The 17,335-nt window shown below is 40.7% G+C and overlaps 1 protein-coding gene across 1 annotated transcript; it reads right to left on the bottom strand.

The window, feature by feature from the left end:
* Positions 1-2,685: 2,685 nt before the first annotated feature.
* On the bottom strand, positions 2,686-9,463 carry LOC127770483 (uncharacterized protein At2g33490-like). The gene is made up of 11 exons (XM_052296218.1): positions 9,323-9,463; positions 7,919-7,991; positions 7,718-7,795; positions 7,398-7,459; positions 7,210-7,278; positions 6,982-7,010; positions 6,691-6,898; positions 6,381-6,611; positions 5,550-5,603; positions 3,390-4,338; positions 2,686-2,829 (listed from the first exon to the last, which is right to left on the bottom strand). The coding sequence occupies exons 1-11, from the start codon at positions 9,431-9,433 to the stop codon at positions 2,819-2,821; spliced, it is 1,875 nt and encodes a 624-aa protein (XP_052152178.1). The 5' UTR covers positions 9,434-9,463; the 3' UTR covers positions 2,686-2,818.
* Positions 9,464-17,335: the final 7,872 nt, after the last annotated feature.

Raw genomic sequence — 17,335 nt, 5'->3', positions numbered from 1 at the left:
ACAAATTCAGGAGTTCTCTCCAAACGGAAAGCGAAAAGGTTAGACTTTGAGAGAGACGTCAGGTAGTACATGCAAAGCATTTTCTTCTGTTCATTCTTACACATCCTTCATCATCTTATTGCTACAATGGGAGACATGGTTCCACGAAGGTATACTCTTCTGTTGAACTGAAAGTTGAAACTGTGGCGAGCTCTTCTGCAAATGCAACTAGAGAAAACATCTTAAATTTGATGGAGAAATTAAAACTCTAATCAGGAAGAGAACTTTAACCAGAGTACTGATCCCTCTGTAAATCGAATAATAAATATATCCTACTACCTCCATTTTTATTTTTTAAAATATGTAAAAATATAATTTATGCTTAAAGTACCATTAATGATAAAACAAGTTGTGATATAAACAAACTAAATTATACTGATGTAATTTTTTAATAAAACAAATGATTAAACATATGTTTAAAAGTTAACATATTCATGTATTTAAAAATGGAGGGAGTATATCTTTCATAAAATATTGGTTTATAAATATTATGAATATATTTCATGAGAAATTATTAATGGTGGGTAAGGTGTGACCTTGAAAAATTTTCCACATAAAACATACCCTATAACGATCTGCAAGACGCTGTACCAAATAACTAAGCACATGCCTGTGGCCACTTGGTAATTTTGTAAGAAGGTTTCAAAATGAATAGAAAAAAATGAAAATGAACACTAGTAACCCACACAAACAACAATACAACAGTAGCCAACAGTTGCAACAATGACCAACACAACACAAGATTGCAGTATCACACATATAAGGATCACCATTACAATGCATGCTATGCTAGCCAAGGAAAAGAAGAACCTGTGTGCATGCACATTAGGTGTACAGATCACTTGAGAACAGCACTGAATCAATGAGAAGCAGAAGCCTTCCATGACAGACAAGAGCCACTCAGGCTAGCCAAGGAGACTGCCTATCTCGGCTCATCTGAACCAGCCAGGCCACACTGATCATGGCACTGCATCATTCAGAAGAGCACAATAGGCAAGTCATCCTTGGCTACCAGAGGCAGGCTCTAGCCCTCATGCAAGGCCCCTCTTCTTCCTCTTTCTTCCTAGCTTCCTTCCTACCGATGATCGATGATGCGTTACCGCTTACATTTCGCGCTATTTATAATGAAAATATGGCCTGCTCGGGACGAATCGGGCCGCGCCACATAATGCCGGCTCGGTGGCGGATCAGTTTGCGCCCATCCACAGCTTTCCTAGATACCAATTTCTTATCATTGACAATCCATTATTCCAGTAGTACCGGAATATATTCGGTTATACCCGGGGTGGACCAGGTGACAGTTCAGGCTAGCTGAGGTCTCATGCACATTTTCAGTTGAAAGGTGAGGGTAACACATGTACAGTTTGCAATCTCTTCCATTTTCCATTTCTGAGGAAAAACAAGAAATTCCTTCATTTCTGGGGTAGTATAGAGCCACCCCCTCAATATACACCGCGATTCGCGCAATCCGAGGGAGATCTTGGTATTCCATTTGGATAGTGTGGATCATTGGGAAGGAATTCATCTCCTTGAGTCAGTTTTATGCTTTTCTGATGAGATCAGGTCGGTGTCATGCACCACTATTTAAAGTTCTTTGTTCCCTCCAGTTTGAGCTCGACCTGCTCTATCAATCAGCAATGAAATTGCGGCTTGTCGGCTCATAGCTAGTGGCATTCATCTGAATTGCATCAAGATTGACTCGTATAAGATTGATTATCTGATGAGAGAAAGCAATGTAATCTTTGCATCGGCTTGTTGGTTAATGGAAGATCACTCTGCAATGTTCTTGTTAGTTGAGGCAGTTTTATTTTGGCATTCAGGTGCATGAAACACAGTTTGCTTTCTGAAATCATCCGCCGCCTTTTCGAAGAGCATCTTGGCCTACCAAGTTTGCAAAAGGTATTTGACTTTGTACAACTTTCTGCCAATTCTCATCTTTTGCACGTGTCCATCAAAGAATAATCGTGTTTTATTGTTTATGGAGAATCTCAAAACTTTCCATGGAGTGATTCAGCAAAACATAAAAATGTTCTTTAATATTGGCAAATTCATGCACAAAAGTTGTGCCAGACTTTGTATTTGAAATTTTGAAAAACTGAAGTAAGATTGATTTTGTTCATCTAGCATGGAATATCATCATCCAATTTCATTTTTCATAAAATTCTTCTTCCAAGTGTTGCCAAATCAGTCAGTAATACCAGAAATGAATGCTCTTCACCATTTGGGTCCCAGCTTTCATGGCATAGCGCAAAAGAAGAGCACTTTCAATGTTTTCATAATCTTAATTTTTTTGCAAAAATAAACACTAAACTGCAGTAATCTTAAATTAGCATATCTTGCCTTGAACATTATGCACTTCAATATTTGGAGAGCATTTTACACAAATCATATATTAGCACAGCTCAAACTCAATATATACAATTTCGACATCGTTCTTTTGGTCCTGGAAATACATAGGAGAAACACATGTTTTTGTTTCAAACAAAGAAAATGGTAAAGGTAATAATGTATTTACAGCGCCAATATAGTTCACATCAGCAATCCCCCCAAAAAAATCAGAATACTGAGTGAGTGATGGTAAACTAATAGTAGTCAGATTCACTAAATCCATAAGGTTGTCAGAAAAGCCGGCCAAAGAAACAAAAATCTTCCAACCAGTGCGCCTTTATTTCAACTTTTTCCTTCGCAAGAAACATAAATTTACAGAGGGGAATCTAGAATGCACAAATAATTACATACAAAATTGCCTATGATGACTGAAGTTTGGCCATGCAAGTTTTCACAAGGTTTCTGCAATCAAAGTTGAGAAAATAGTTAATATCATATCAGAAATTGTTTTATTGGTATTTTTAACAGTAAAGATGGAATATATCTGCCCATTGGAGGCTTGTCTAATTGAGATTGTAGAGTGCTTGGATTTTTGAAGTAGCAGGAAATACTATGATCTTTGTCGCATACAAATGTTTTGCCTAAAAACTCAGAGATGCTAAAGTTGATACTAATAATGCAATGAAGGCAATGCAGAGGGTATTTAAAAGGATATATGTCAACACTTCGCAGAGTAAAATGTATTTATAAAGTGCAAACTTAATATGATTATGCAGTATGCACCTGATACATGATATAACAGTTCATAATTATTTTGCCTTTCATTGCTTGTTATGTTCTTACTGTAAAAAAGAAACAAAAATGTTTGAAACATTATGAATCACAAAATCATCCACAGTTTCAGCACAAATATTGATTTCCATCAAACTTGGAAAGAAAACAAATTCTTATGGGATTATAGGCAAGTTATCATGATTATGGAGAAATATGTTGAGAAACACTATTAATCAGTAGAAACTTACCCATCATCCTTGTTTTTTCAAGAGCTGTTTCTGCTGTTGATCTGCGGGAAACATCAGCCAAAGATATAGGTGTTAATGGGGGAGAGGAAACTTCGCTACTCTCTCTGCTATGCCTAGCTTCCAACAACTTATTCACGGTAAGAATGGGTGTTCTTTGGCTATTTGAAGGTATAGAATAACTGCGGGTCATGGCAGCAGGTGGCCGTGGAAGAGGTGATGCTGTTTGTGATGGTGGTGAGGCGCGGGTCAGTACATTAGGCACCTGCCGCCTTGATACCAGAGGGCCAGAATATCCAACCAAACCAGGACGGGCAGCACCTACATTTGCTGGAGGCCTAGGCAGTTCATGTAGCTCACTTATTCTCGGTGATGTAGTTGGGAGTGAAGTGATCCTAGGGGTAAATTTTGGAGCCACGGATGACTGCCAGCCTGGGCCATATGATTTTGTTGACATTGCACGAGGATAGTTCATTGGTGCTCTGAGATCAGTAGCAGAAAACAAGGGCTTGTTCAATCCTGCTTTGCTTGGAATTGGACCGGAAAATGCTTCCCTCTTCATTTTCTTAAAATCTGAAGTAGCGTAGGGATAAACAAGTGGCGCTGATATCCCTTCAGTACTTGATGGCATCTTAACAGGTCCACTAAACATGGAGTTTGGTTTAAAACCTTTGACCAGTGGAGAGGAATGCCATAAATTTTCTGCTACATGAGATTTACTTTCTGGTTGATCTGAATGAGGAGATCTATTGGTGTGTGCTGAAGTGGAGTTCTTGTCATCATCTGGTGTCGGGAGTTTGTACGAATAATTTGTTCTGTTTGACGTATTCATTTTCCGAAACCTTGTAGATGGATCAAACACATTGTCAGCAGAAATTGGCGCTGATTGGGTACCAATCTCAAGCTTCACTCGAGGAGCTGCAAAATCTGCCTGTATTTGTTCGGCATATTCCTGTGCATAAACAAATACCATTTCAAAACACTTGAGGATATGCTCATGATGCAGCATTGCAAATAAGAAAATAACAGAGATATGAAATATGGAAGCAAAGATCTTAAACAGATCCTGGTCTAGTAATGAGATAGCAAAAGGTTCAGATCAATGTGCTCCAGGTCTGGTCAATGTGCTTCAAAAGTAACATTATGTCGAAATAATGGGAACGGTGAAATTGTATACAATTATAAACAAGAAGTTCTTGTTTGATAGTCGATAAGCACACCACTAAGATACTATAGTGATAATAACTTGTAGGCTTAGATAGGCAATTACTGGAAGCTTCCATACCCATATTACACCACATGCAGTAACTGCAGGTATGGACATTCTTGTTCCATCCAGTAGCAATAAGCAAGGAATGGATGTACACAGTGGTAATGAACAAGGTATGCATTTATCAAATTTATTGCCATCATCACTTAAGTAATAAGCATGCCCACCATAATACCCTTCTATATTATTTTATCAAGATTTCAACATTAACAGATGTTATGTATCAGGTGAGCAGTGTGCATAAGAACATCAGGTCGGCTGGCACTTGGTCCTGATAGTTTATATGGCAGAGGTAGAAGCTAGTGACAGAATAAGAATGAAAATACTACACAATAATGCTAGAACAATATTGTGTTGTTTGGTTTCTGGTGGTCAAGATGCCATGGTAGGATCTAGCTAGCTGCGCAAGACTCCTTTTTTGTTTATAGATCAGTTGTCTGAAGCAATGAAGCAAGACCACAGTCCAAGGTTAGAAAATCCAGACATCTGAATGTACTGTAGGCCTGCTTTTAACTATGTCAATCACCTCTATGGAATCATCATGCGAAGAGAGGCATCTTATAAGACAAGCAAATATACGACTAAGGGACAGATTTATCCCCCAGAACATTCTAGATGAAACTACATTTCAACCAATGCATATACCCAAAACACTCATATGCAATAGAATACTGAAAACATTAGTAGAGCCGTAGGGGTATTAGAGGAACAAACAGAGAAGTTAGAGATAGGTTGGATATGGAAACAGATCCACTTCCAATTAACAAAAAATATATCCATGCAACACTTGCTCTTTCTATATGCTCACCCTGGATAATGCTTTGCAATATGTATAAGAATAGACTCATTAGCCAGAAAATTATACAATAGCATAACTACGAGCTGAAGATTACCTGCTTGTGTTCCTTCAGAGGTTCTGGGGAACATGCCTGATTAGACTGATCCAACTACAGAAAGAATAAATAGGTTGTTTCAATCAAATTTAGAGGATAAGAAAACGAGGAGATAGAACATGCATATTTACACAGATTAAAACACAAAACCGGAAAATACTGGTGACCAACTGCCATGGATGTTCCAAGTATTGGAATCAGGCCAGACATTGAAGAATTTGGGTCTTGCTGGTGTGAATCATAGCCAATGCAGGTCAAACGGGGTTGCATCTAAAAGCACCTTGGCAAGAGAGGGATGGCCCATATCAGACTTACTGCCTTGCTCTCCCTTGGCTCCTCTGCTTCTATTCTCTAGTTCTACTCTTCCAAAAATTCACATTAATCCTCCCCAATTTACACTAAAATCTGGTGCTACTGTATCTACTATCCAGCAATGGAGGGCTATAACAGTAAGATCTAAAGCATAAATATTTGAAACATAAGTTTAACAGGAAAATATATAAAGTTTGCTGACCATTAACATGAAATCTAAAACAAGCTTCCATAATCATTGCACTATCACTATGTAATTCATCAAGGTCAAAATTGCAGTAAACCCAACCTTATGCTCACAGCAGGCCTGCAAGCGCATGCTAAATAGATTTGACCACACTAAAAGAAAAGGGGATGAGGAATGACCCAGCGCATGAATATTCTTCATGAGGTGCTTAAATTGGGGAATATTACAGATTTTACATGTTAGCACAAACAAGTGAGATTGGATTAATAAGATTTGAGTAAACGAAATATCAATTGCAAAATGAGAGGTCAGTTGGAAAAAGGATGGCTTACATCCATTGAACTTCTGGAAGCGGGGAAGTCCGTATCCCTGTCATTTATCTCATAGTCAAAACTTAACTCACTGTCATCACTTTGATTGCCCTGGTAAGAGCTGTACTCATCATTATCTGTGTCGTCATCTAGTCCATTTAAAGGGTATTCAATGTGCTGTTTCTCAGCAACTGCTTTTACATGAGGTTCCAGAGCCTCTAGATACTTCAACCCTCGCCTGAAAAAACTCAACTAAAAGTCCAAATAATGGTAAGTGCATGCTACTGTGTGTGAGTCAATATTAGTTTTATGTGAAGTAGTGTTAAAGTACCTGAGCAGAATGGTGGCGAGCAGCCTGTGTTAAAATACTACGGAATTGACCTTGCTTCAATGATTTCAATCGGAATATAAACAATGCTGCATCCTCTTGATAGTCAAGAAAATAAGCTTGCAGTTGTTCCGAGGATAATGTTTCGGTTTTGGAATGCCTTGACCGTCCTTTCTCTCTATAGGCTGCTCGCATGGCTTCATATTCCTGTCTGAAGCCCAAAATAATATGGTAGCATTTAGAAGAGACCACAGAAGCAATATACATGTGATTAAATTCAAGTAAATTGTGTACCTTTTATGATCACAGAGTTCCTTCATTTCCTGTGTCAGTAAGAATGCAATGTAAACGACATCATATTATAAAAATCACAAATTAAGCAAAAGGAATGTAACTCATTTTTATTCAGAAAAAAATATGAGTAATATATGGCACCAAATTAACAATAATCCTGCTTGAATATGAGCATCCATAACGTACAATACTTAGGAAGGATCAGGGGAAAACTGAAATAGATCGAACCTCTACAACTTGTAGCTCTTTGAGAAGTGACTCTGATGGGTTTGTGATGGTATTTATGATATTTGTACGCTGAAAACATTAACAAAATATAGTCAGACTTAACAAAGTTTGGAAAAAATTGTGATTCTCTTAAACAGGTGTGAGACTAAATTTCAGTGCAGTTTTACAAGAGTAGCAAAGAAATTTACATAGTTATCAACAAACTTCTGCAGTTCGAACTGGGCCTTTCCTAGCATCATCAGAACTCTGCCTGCAGGTAAAAGTGCGAAACAAAATAAATACAGCAAAGAAGACCAAATACTTCTATAACTAAGGAAAAAATAACACAGGAATTCTTCATTTGATGATCTTAATGAACAGCCTGGCAATTTCGAAGGAAAAACAGAAGTGTGGAAACATGCCAGACCAACTCTATGTCTAGAAATGTACTGTCCTACAAACACCGCTAATAATAATTGCTCCCTTACAAGCTTCCACATCTTATAGCGTATAGACCCAGACAACTCACCACTGTCATCATCATCATAATTCAATGCAGTTTTCTCAAGTAAGCAAGTTCCCATTTCCTCCATAGCTTCTGCAAACTCTGCATGTGTTTGATTACAACTAATTATGAAACTGTTACATGAATAAGCTATTCCGTTATACCAATGGAGGCAATGTTGTTTATTAGAAATGTAACTTCACATATGAAAAGATCATAACCTACCATATACACTGTTCATTGTTGCAGCTGCAGCTGAAAGCAAGCTGTCATAACAATTCCTCATTTCCTCCATTTCCTGCAAAGGAGAAAAAAAAGAATATATAAGTTATAAGCATGCAGCATAAAAAAAAAATGCACCTTTACCATGTCAGATTGATACGTTTTGCACTTGTTAGTGAGATAACATTTGGTGAGAACTAACAAAACAAAGAAACAACTCTATTATGTTATGAGTTTGGATATGCTGCATCAATTAGAATACATTGAAAAGAAGACAAAGTACAGTACAGCATACTACTGTATTACAATCCACTGTTTGCTAGCAGCATGCACTGGGTAAAAGAAATGGTTACTGTAGCCATCAAAAAACAGTGTCCATAAACAAAACCTTCCAACATTTATTTATCTTTGCTATATCATTATATTTTAATATTCTCCGTCACTATCCTCAACAAGACAGAGTCTCAACCAGTGGTTACTAGCCCAAAACTTCACACAACAAAATGGACCACAAGACTTTCTTACAGTCCTAATCCACAATTCCACATGTATATTTTTTAGATAATGTTCCACATATATATAATCCAGACAATGTCTTAAACAGGACTAAAATCACTATCCGAAGTTCAAATAGCTCTGACCATAATAATTTCTTAAATGAAGATTCAAACTCCATCATCATCAATGGGATAGCAGATCCCACTTCGAAAACGGGGTAGCAGATAAGACTGCAGGTGAAGTGGAATATATATGCTGGCATGACTGAGCTCTCCTAAAATAATGATCTTGAATAGACGAACCCCGACGGCCAACGCTAACATAAACAAAGCATATGTTCCTCTCCAATGACTTTGAATTGCTGACTTGAGACCATTTCTAGACAGCAACTTTCACCGATCCCAAGCTTCCTGCCGTGGACTTTGACCACCATCAAGAGCCGACTCACAGAGAACGAACTCTTCTAAATAACCACAGCACCACACAAAAGCAAAAATCAACGTTCACACGCTCCACACATTATAACTTGTGGTAACAATATTCTTTTGGTAATACTAGATGAAATGAAACAATAAGGTTGCATACTTTTTTTTTGGGTGGAATTTTGTTCCTGATGAGTAAATTTCAGAGAAAATGAACAGGAGGTTTCAGGTTTTGACTCATGTATCCAATCCCAAACAACCACCAAAATAACAACACCTCTCCGATGTATCAAACAAGCGGCAAGAAAAATAAGAAGAAGAAGAAGAAAAAGATAGCGGATTTTCCTTTTCGATCGGGCAAGGCAAGAACCCGGCGATCCGATTTTGGCGCGCAGTCGCATCTCTCCGCGGGTTGGGGATGGAAAAAAGAAAAAGAAAAAGAAACAAACAAACAAGGGAAGGAAGGAGAGAAGCAAAAGCAAAGAACCTGGGCGGCGTCGGCGAGCTCGTCGAGCTTGGCCGGCGGCGGGCGGTGGTCCTTCCTCTCCCGGTGGCTGTGGAGGCCGAATCCCCTGAACTTCCGCAATGGCGATTTCATCTCTCCCCCCCCCCCCCCCCCCCCCCCCCCGCCTCCTCGAATCAAATCAAGAATACCACCTCCGACGACCACCACGACGACGACGAGGACTCGAAGAGGAGATGGAGATGGAGGAGGAGGAGAAAAGGCTTGGCCTTTTTGGTTGTTCTTGGGTCTTTGGATTTCGTTAGACCAAAAAAAAAACAACAAAAAAAAAACTCACAAAAATGGAGGAGAGAGAGAATTCGGAGGTCGTGCGTGCGTGCGTGCCTCCCTTTATTATGCCATTTTGGCTGTTCTTCCTCCCTCGCTGCTTTGATCGCCTCGCCCTCGCCTCACTAGTTGCGATTTATATATCTCTCTTTTGGTGAGAATAGAAATTAATATCTGGTTTAGAATAATCTGGTCCATGTTTGACCAAACGAAACAAGTGTGACCATGGGAAAAAGGGGTGAGAAATATTACTCCATTTGTCCCATAATATAAGGCATACACACATTCCAATATTCAACTTTAAAAACATTTGACCAACAATTATCATAATATAAATTATCATAATAAACCTTATAGTGTATGAGAAATTATAAGTCAAACATTAGTTTTGAAGACTGTGCCAAGTTTGATCATGTCTTATATTATAGGATGGAGGGAGTACTACTGTTTCAGTTCCAAGATTTACCCATTTACTACTGCTTTTTTCAAACACAGTACAAACGCATGCACTCATAACACACACGCTCACCCTATGAACATGCGCGCACACGCATCTTACATCTATGAGCAACCGCGGAAAACTAGACCGACATTTTGAGATTGATTCCTACGCGGAAAACTAGACCGACATTTTGAGATTGATTCCTACTCCTATGAGCAACTCCGGAAAATTAGACCAGCGTCTTGAGATTTGAGATTGATGAAATCACCATTGGTGCCATGAGAAATCTAACCAATTAAACTATACTCACTTCGTATTCACTACCTCCTTTTTATAATTGTTTAATGTTAGATAAACATCAAACATAAAGGATAGCGGGAGTGTTATTTTTTTTTTGGAAAGAATTAGTACTAAACGAGATGAAAATTTTAGAAAGTATGACAAATAGATTGGTAGAGAGGAGTATATTATCGTTTTCTCCATGGTTGGTATCCTTGAAAAAAAACAACAAAGTAAAAATAATAATTTATGTATAAATTTTTTATATGTGTTCATATTAATTTAAAATCGAATAATCAAATAGTAGAAAATAAATTAGGATAAAAAGACTTAAAATCAATACTTTTACTATTCCCTTCGTCACATTTTAAGTGCAACCATAAATTTTTGTGCCTAATTTTGATCGTTCGTCTTATTTAATTTTTTTATAATTAATATTTTTATTGTTATGAAAAACATAAATAGTGCTTTATACATGACTTATGTAAAATTAAATATGATGAACGGTCAAAGTTGTGTAAAAAAATTATGGTTACACTTAAAATGGGACGGAGGGAGCAGTAAGTTTTAAAATTTAAATTTAGCTGTGGCTGAGAAGCCAACAAGCAAATGCTGAAGCGTTTCCGTGTTGTTTTCTACCACGCGTGGTAACTAAAACATAGCAGAAACCGTTTTGTGTGAGGAAGCAGATGGGAGAATTTCGTTGCAATTCGACGAACTCCGAGAGCTTTTCAGACAACACATGAGGGATTAATTTACTACTACTACGCATAAAAGTTCACAAGTAATCCAATGACTTGACCACATGAGACTATGAGAGAAAGGTTATAAAATCAAATCCATCAGCAAGTGATTAATTAAGCTGATTGTCCTGTCTCCGCAGTCCTCAAGTCCACCCCAGGTCCCCAACGCCAAACAACGCCAAACAACTTTCGAGGCCATTAGCAATGAAGCAATTAATGCTAACGCAGATCATGAGATTAATCCTCAATCTACTGAACTAGTCCGCATATTGGCACGTTCTTCCCATTAGGGGAAAAAGGATATTGCACTGCACTACTAGCCCACGAAGCAAGTACATGAATCATGAAATTAATGAACACTACTATATAGTAGGAATCATGAAACTAGAACAAAAATTACGGTTTGGTGGTGATCTTTCCATTGAAATACAAGTATATATCATGAGTTGGGATATACTCCCTCCGTACTCGTAAAGGAAGTCATTTTGGACAACGATACGGTCCCCAAAACACAAATTTGACTTTTTATTTCTATAAAAATATTTATTGATAAGTGATATATGTATACTTTTATGAAAGTATTTTTCAAGACAAATCTATTCATATAATTTTTACACTTTCAAACTCAACAATTTAAGAGTTATTTATGATTTATATTTCTAAAGTTTGACTTAAACATTATCCTAAATGATTTCATTTATGAGTACGGAGGGAGTATAGAATTTCAATCGTACGGTAAGCAAGTGGCCTATATAGTTCTAATAGTACCAGTATGCCAAAACGGAGTGGCATATCCTAAACATCTGAATTAGCGGTGCCCACGCATTGACGATAGGTGATGGGTGGTGGAGCAATGGTTGCAGTTAATTCATCAAGGGTTTCAGGTGTAAGCCTACCTCGGTCTTGCTAGACCGACAACAACAACGCTTTGGATGTTATTTTTTCTCTTGGGAACGTTGTCGAGGTGTCCATCTCCTTCTCGGGGCTCTCAAGCGAAAGTCTTGAGATCTCGACGGACGGCGGGGCAATCTTCGTCGCCTTTTCTCCCTAGAGACGTCATCCAGGAGACCCCTTTGTTACCAAGACCACTCACAGAGTCATAGATAGTTCGTGCAAAGTCCTTGGGTGTCGATGGATCGGCTAGTTTGTGCGTGGTATATGGATTCTTCTTCTCTCACGCTCTCCCCCTACAACCTCCCACCTCGATGATGTGTAGGAGATTGTGCTCGGCTGTTTAGAGTTAGTGATAGGGTACAATGGTAGATTTTTGTTGGTTTAGTGGCGATTGGTTCAATAATAGTTCCTTCCTCGGTTGTGTGGGGAGGCGGTGTCGGTGCGTAGTGGTGATATTTTTATTTTTCTTTTCCTAACTCCTTTCAGGGTTATAGTATTATTTTTTCCCCTACTATATTCTATGAAACTTCGCAGTCAATTAGCTCTCGTGAAAAAAAAAACATACTAATAAAATATGAATAAAATCATGTACATCATCACAGCTTTTCATGGTCACCAGCTAATGTTTATAGGCATTTTTGCTTATTTGTTGGAGCCCAGGTAAACCATCCGATCATCTTGGGAGCTGGCTCTCTGTCACGCCTAGAAATTTAGCCTAAATTTCTAGATTATTTTGTGTATTAAATCTTTGTCCAGGAATCAGCCAGGGTACACAAAACGACAAATTAATATACGGATCCAAATGTAAATAAAGTGTAAATACTTACAAAAGAAGCACTTAGTCCTCACACTGAAAAGAAAGTAGCAGTCGCAGAAAAGGCGATCCTAGCGGGGCTTCAGCTCCACTCCACAGGCAAAACTCAACTGGGGTCTGAGCCTTGGTCCTCTAACTTCGTCTTCAGCTCAGAAGCACTACACTTCTAAAAAAGAGGAAATAATAGCAAAGACTGAGTACAACCACCATACTCAGCAAGCCACATCAATGATGCATACGTGCAAGGGGAGACAAAGGGAGGTTGTGGCTATTTGCATAAAGGCGGTTGTAAAATATTTATAGTTGCAAACAGGAAAACAGTTAATTAATTAAGGCAAGATTAAATTTCCACTGAACAACACTACACCACGTTGAACGGGCCAAACCAAACCACTTGAACTACACCAGTTCATTATGTCAGGTTATTAAATCTGGTCGATCGCCCATAATCGCGGGCATGGCTAATCGAATAGTTGTACTCTGGCCAGAGGTGCACAACTGTACCCACAAGACACAATCCACCGGCATGTTACCATGCCTGCGCAGACATGTCACCATGTCGAGTGATTGTGACAAGACCCTTCGCATAACCCTCCCCTAACCATCCACACCACACTGAGGTTTCACCCCCACCACTAAACCGGTAGTGGGCAGTCCCCCCGTGCGTCACGGTGAATCCGGAAGCTGGACAACCGGACACTCCGGCCGACCCAACTCCATCACGCCCACCCTCACCACCAGTGCCTAGGAAAGGATCGAGCTATACTACAAGTCAAGCAGTTACCTATTCCTGCATGTGGTAAGCGTTGTATGTCTTCCAGGATTTCCCGCGAACCGGTCCTTAATTGCCATGGGTGTGACTAGAAAAACCATGCACCCATAGCCAACCATTGAGTCACATTTTACTTGGATAATTACGACCAATGAAACATGGCCGGGTGTCTCGAGCACGTAGCTCGTCAAGATATTAAGTGTCTAATAATGTAATTATCCCATTATGTGAGCTAGTGGTAATTAAGCATGGCTAAGCATATATAATTCTAGCTAGGTCATATGAATAACACGAGCTAGTCAAATTATCATCCAGGTTTAACAAAGGACAGATGTCAAGTAAACATGGCACAAGTGAGTAGATAGGTACCATGATCCCCTGTAATTAGCAAGACATGCAATTTTATTGCGAACGATAAATAGGCTCAATATGCTCAAAGGGAATGTGTGACTTGCCTTGCTTCTTCAAACAATCTTCCGAACTCTTTTCCTTACGAATGCGATCTTCCGAAACGAATGCGGGGAAAGCAGCGGAAGGAGGCAGGGAGGGAGAGGAGAGGCTCACTGAGCGGTGCTGACGAGGGGCAACGGCGGAGGGAGCTTGGCGGTGGCGCTCCAGCGATGACCGGCGAATATGGAGGAATGGTCGAGCACCTCCTCGACCTAGCCAAGGGGACTGAGGGGTTAGGGAGAGAGGAGGAGCCGTGAGGCATCAAAATATGTAGACCGGAGAGGAGAGGAATCGTGGGGCTCACCAGCGACCGAGAGAAACCGGGCTCCGGCCAGGTTCCGACGGGGAGGGGCGGTGGCCGAGGTGCGGCAGGGCGCGGCGATGCTGTGGGTGGCGGTAGCACGGCCAGGCGAGACCTCTCTCGCTGGCGGGGAGCGGCTGGAGGCGGTGGAAGAGGCGCGTGGCTCGGCTTCGTGGTGGATGTGGTGGCTTAGGGGTGGATCGGAAGGGTAGAGCGGCGTCAGTGTGCGGTGCGGAGAGGCAGAGCCGATGGTGGTGGTGATGGCGTGGCGCGGCGGCCGGAGCTCACCAGCGAGCGGTGGAGGTCGGGAGCGGCGTGGGGAGCATGGGAGAGGACGCGGGAGCTCGGGCAACTTGGAAAAATGAGAGAGGGAGGTGCGGGAAGCGTTTTTATAGGCTCGGGAGACCGGAATCGTGGTCGAGAGGGGCGGCAACCGGCGGTGGAGTGGGGCAACAACGTGGGCGGAGTGGTGGCGGCTCGGCGCCGATTTTTGCGGGGAGGAGTGGGGGAAGTGGTGGAGGACGAGGAGGGGACCAGGCCACGATCTTTGGGTGCGGGCACATGTGTGGGAGGGCGCCGGATTCGGCGGGACGTGGAAAGGGGGGAGGTGGTTGCCAGCAGGCTAGAGGTGCAAGGGGCGGGCTGAGGGAGATAGGCAAGGAGGCCGCCCTAGATGGAGAGAGGAGGGGAAGGATGTGCGCAGGCCACGAGGGGGAAAGAGACTTGGGCCAAAAGCAGCCCAAGGACAAGGAATGAGAATTTTAATTGATTTTCTTTTTATTTAATTGATTAAATGAACTTTGTGCTATTAAAATTACTTTCTTGAGCTCCGAAAATTCACGGGAAATTCTAGAGAGGACTTTAGGGCACAAAGAATATTACAAAAATATTTTCCGACCATGATTTTTAAATGAAATGTTTAATTCACTTATTAATCCACTTGATTAATTGCTTTAACTTTTAAAATAAATTCTAGAAATGCATTATTAAATGATTTTTAATTCCGAACGAAATCGGGGCGTGAAATCGGGGCGTGACACTCTACCAGTGCATAATAGTAAATAACACACACAAACAAAAACCCCAATAATTAAGGAAAGTCATAAAAGTCACTTTGAATAAGATAAATAGTCAAGCATATATTAAAAAGTAAATGACTTCAGCTATAAAAAAACGGAGGGAGTAGATACATTTGAAAGATTTTCTAGGAAATTTTCTATCGAATGTTACATAGATAGTCCCATGTAATATTGCAATTTGATTTTTGTGGCGAATTTCTCCGTAGCATTTTAGTGTAGTGGTTAATCCGGGGCTTCCATAACAAAATCCAATGATACCAACAACACGACACAAAGAACTTAAGAAGATAGTACAAATATATGTGTTATGCATATATGCAATTCAATTCTTTTATTTTTAAAAAGGAAACACGGTAAAAATAAAAGCGCTCACAGCACACGCGTACTCACCTTTAGAAAGGCACACATGCACGTTACCCTTATGAGCATCTCTGAAAAACCAAGTCGACATATTTTGAGATCAACGAAGTTATCATATGCGCCTTATCATTGATGGGTGCGTCGCCTATCAAAGGCACACATGCACGTTACCTTATGAGAATCTCCGAAAAACCGAGTCGACATATTTTAAGATCAGCGAAGTTATCATGTGCGTCTTACCGTCGACGGACGCGTCGCCTATAACCGAAAGAAATAATTAGCCGTAAATACGATCAGCCATCCGTGTCCATTCTAATCGCCTTGATTGCAAGAGGCAAACGAGTGGGCCGGGACGGGCCTAGCAGCCAGTGAGGTTTCTCTCTAGCTAGGGTTTATGCCCGTACTAGTGTTTGTTTGCGGCGATCAGGCTCTACTTTTTCTCGTCGTTGTCTTCCTTCTCCCCGGCCTCCATCGCCGCCGCGCGCTTCCCTCTCACCGCCGTCACCGCCGCCGGTTCTTCCTTGCTGGTCTCCTCTCCCCCGGCGCGCTCCGTGACCCCCCGCCCTTGGTTGGTTGGCCCGGTGCCCCTGTTGGTCGCACTGCAGCGCCCACTCACCGCGCGCGGCGCGCCCCCACCGACCTTGGCAAGCTACCTCGTCGAATAGTTCTGATTCGATTCAATCGATTGCCAGAGGTAAGCCATTCAATCCTCGCTTTCCAATTTGTTGAATGTGAAGACTGAATCGCACATTTGTTAGATCGTTGCCTGTTGAACTGCTTAAGTGGTCCAATATAAGAGAAAATTTGAACCCAATTTGAAAGATAAATGACTTCAGCTATAAAAAAACGGAGGGAGTAGATACATTTGAAAGATTTTCTAGGAAATTTTCTATCGAATGTTACATAGATAGTCCCATGTAATATCGCAATTTGATTTTTGTGCCGAATTTCTCCGTAGCATTTTAGTGTAGTGGTTAATCCGGGGCTTCCATAACAAAATCCAATGATACCAACAACACGACACAAAGAACTTAAGAAGATAGTACAAATATATGTGTTATGCATATATGCAATTCAATTCTTTTATTTTTAAAAGGAAACACGGTAAAAATAAAAGCGCTCACAGCACACGCGCACTCACCCTTAGAAAGGCACACATGCACGTTACCCTTATGAGCATCTCTGAAAAACCAAGTCGACATATTTTGAGATCAACGAAGTTATCATATGCGCCTTATCGTTGATGGGCGCGTCGCCTATCAAAGGCACACATGCACGTTACCTTATGAGAATCTCCGAAAAACCGAGTCGACTAGGATTCGGGCATGGTTGTGCTACGTCCATCAGTGTCATCAGCGGTTCTTCGCGTTGCACGACTAGGTTCTAGCCATCGGCTCATTGTGGTCGCCATCCTTAATCTTGGTTGTGACCTTCGTGAGTGCGGCCAACACCGACAAGAACGTTGGCAAGATATGTCGTCTTTAGCGCTAGTTTCCTCGTCAGATCGGCTTTGATAGCCATGGTAGTGGCAAGATCTGGTTGCGCAATTGGTTTGCAAATCAATTACTCTACAATC

The sequence above is a fragment of the Oryza glaberrima genome, chromosome 4 (assembly GCF_000147395.1).
Source record: "Oryza glaberrima chromosome 4, OglaRS2, whole genome shotgun sequence".
In the NCBI taxonomy this organism is placed as follows: Eukaryota; Viridiplantae; Streptophyta; class Magnoliopsida; order Poales; family Poaceae; genus Oryza; species Oryza glaberrima.
The sequence above is the reverse complement of the archived record's forward strand: the minus strand, read 5'-3'. Positions and strand labels throughout refer to the sequence as shown.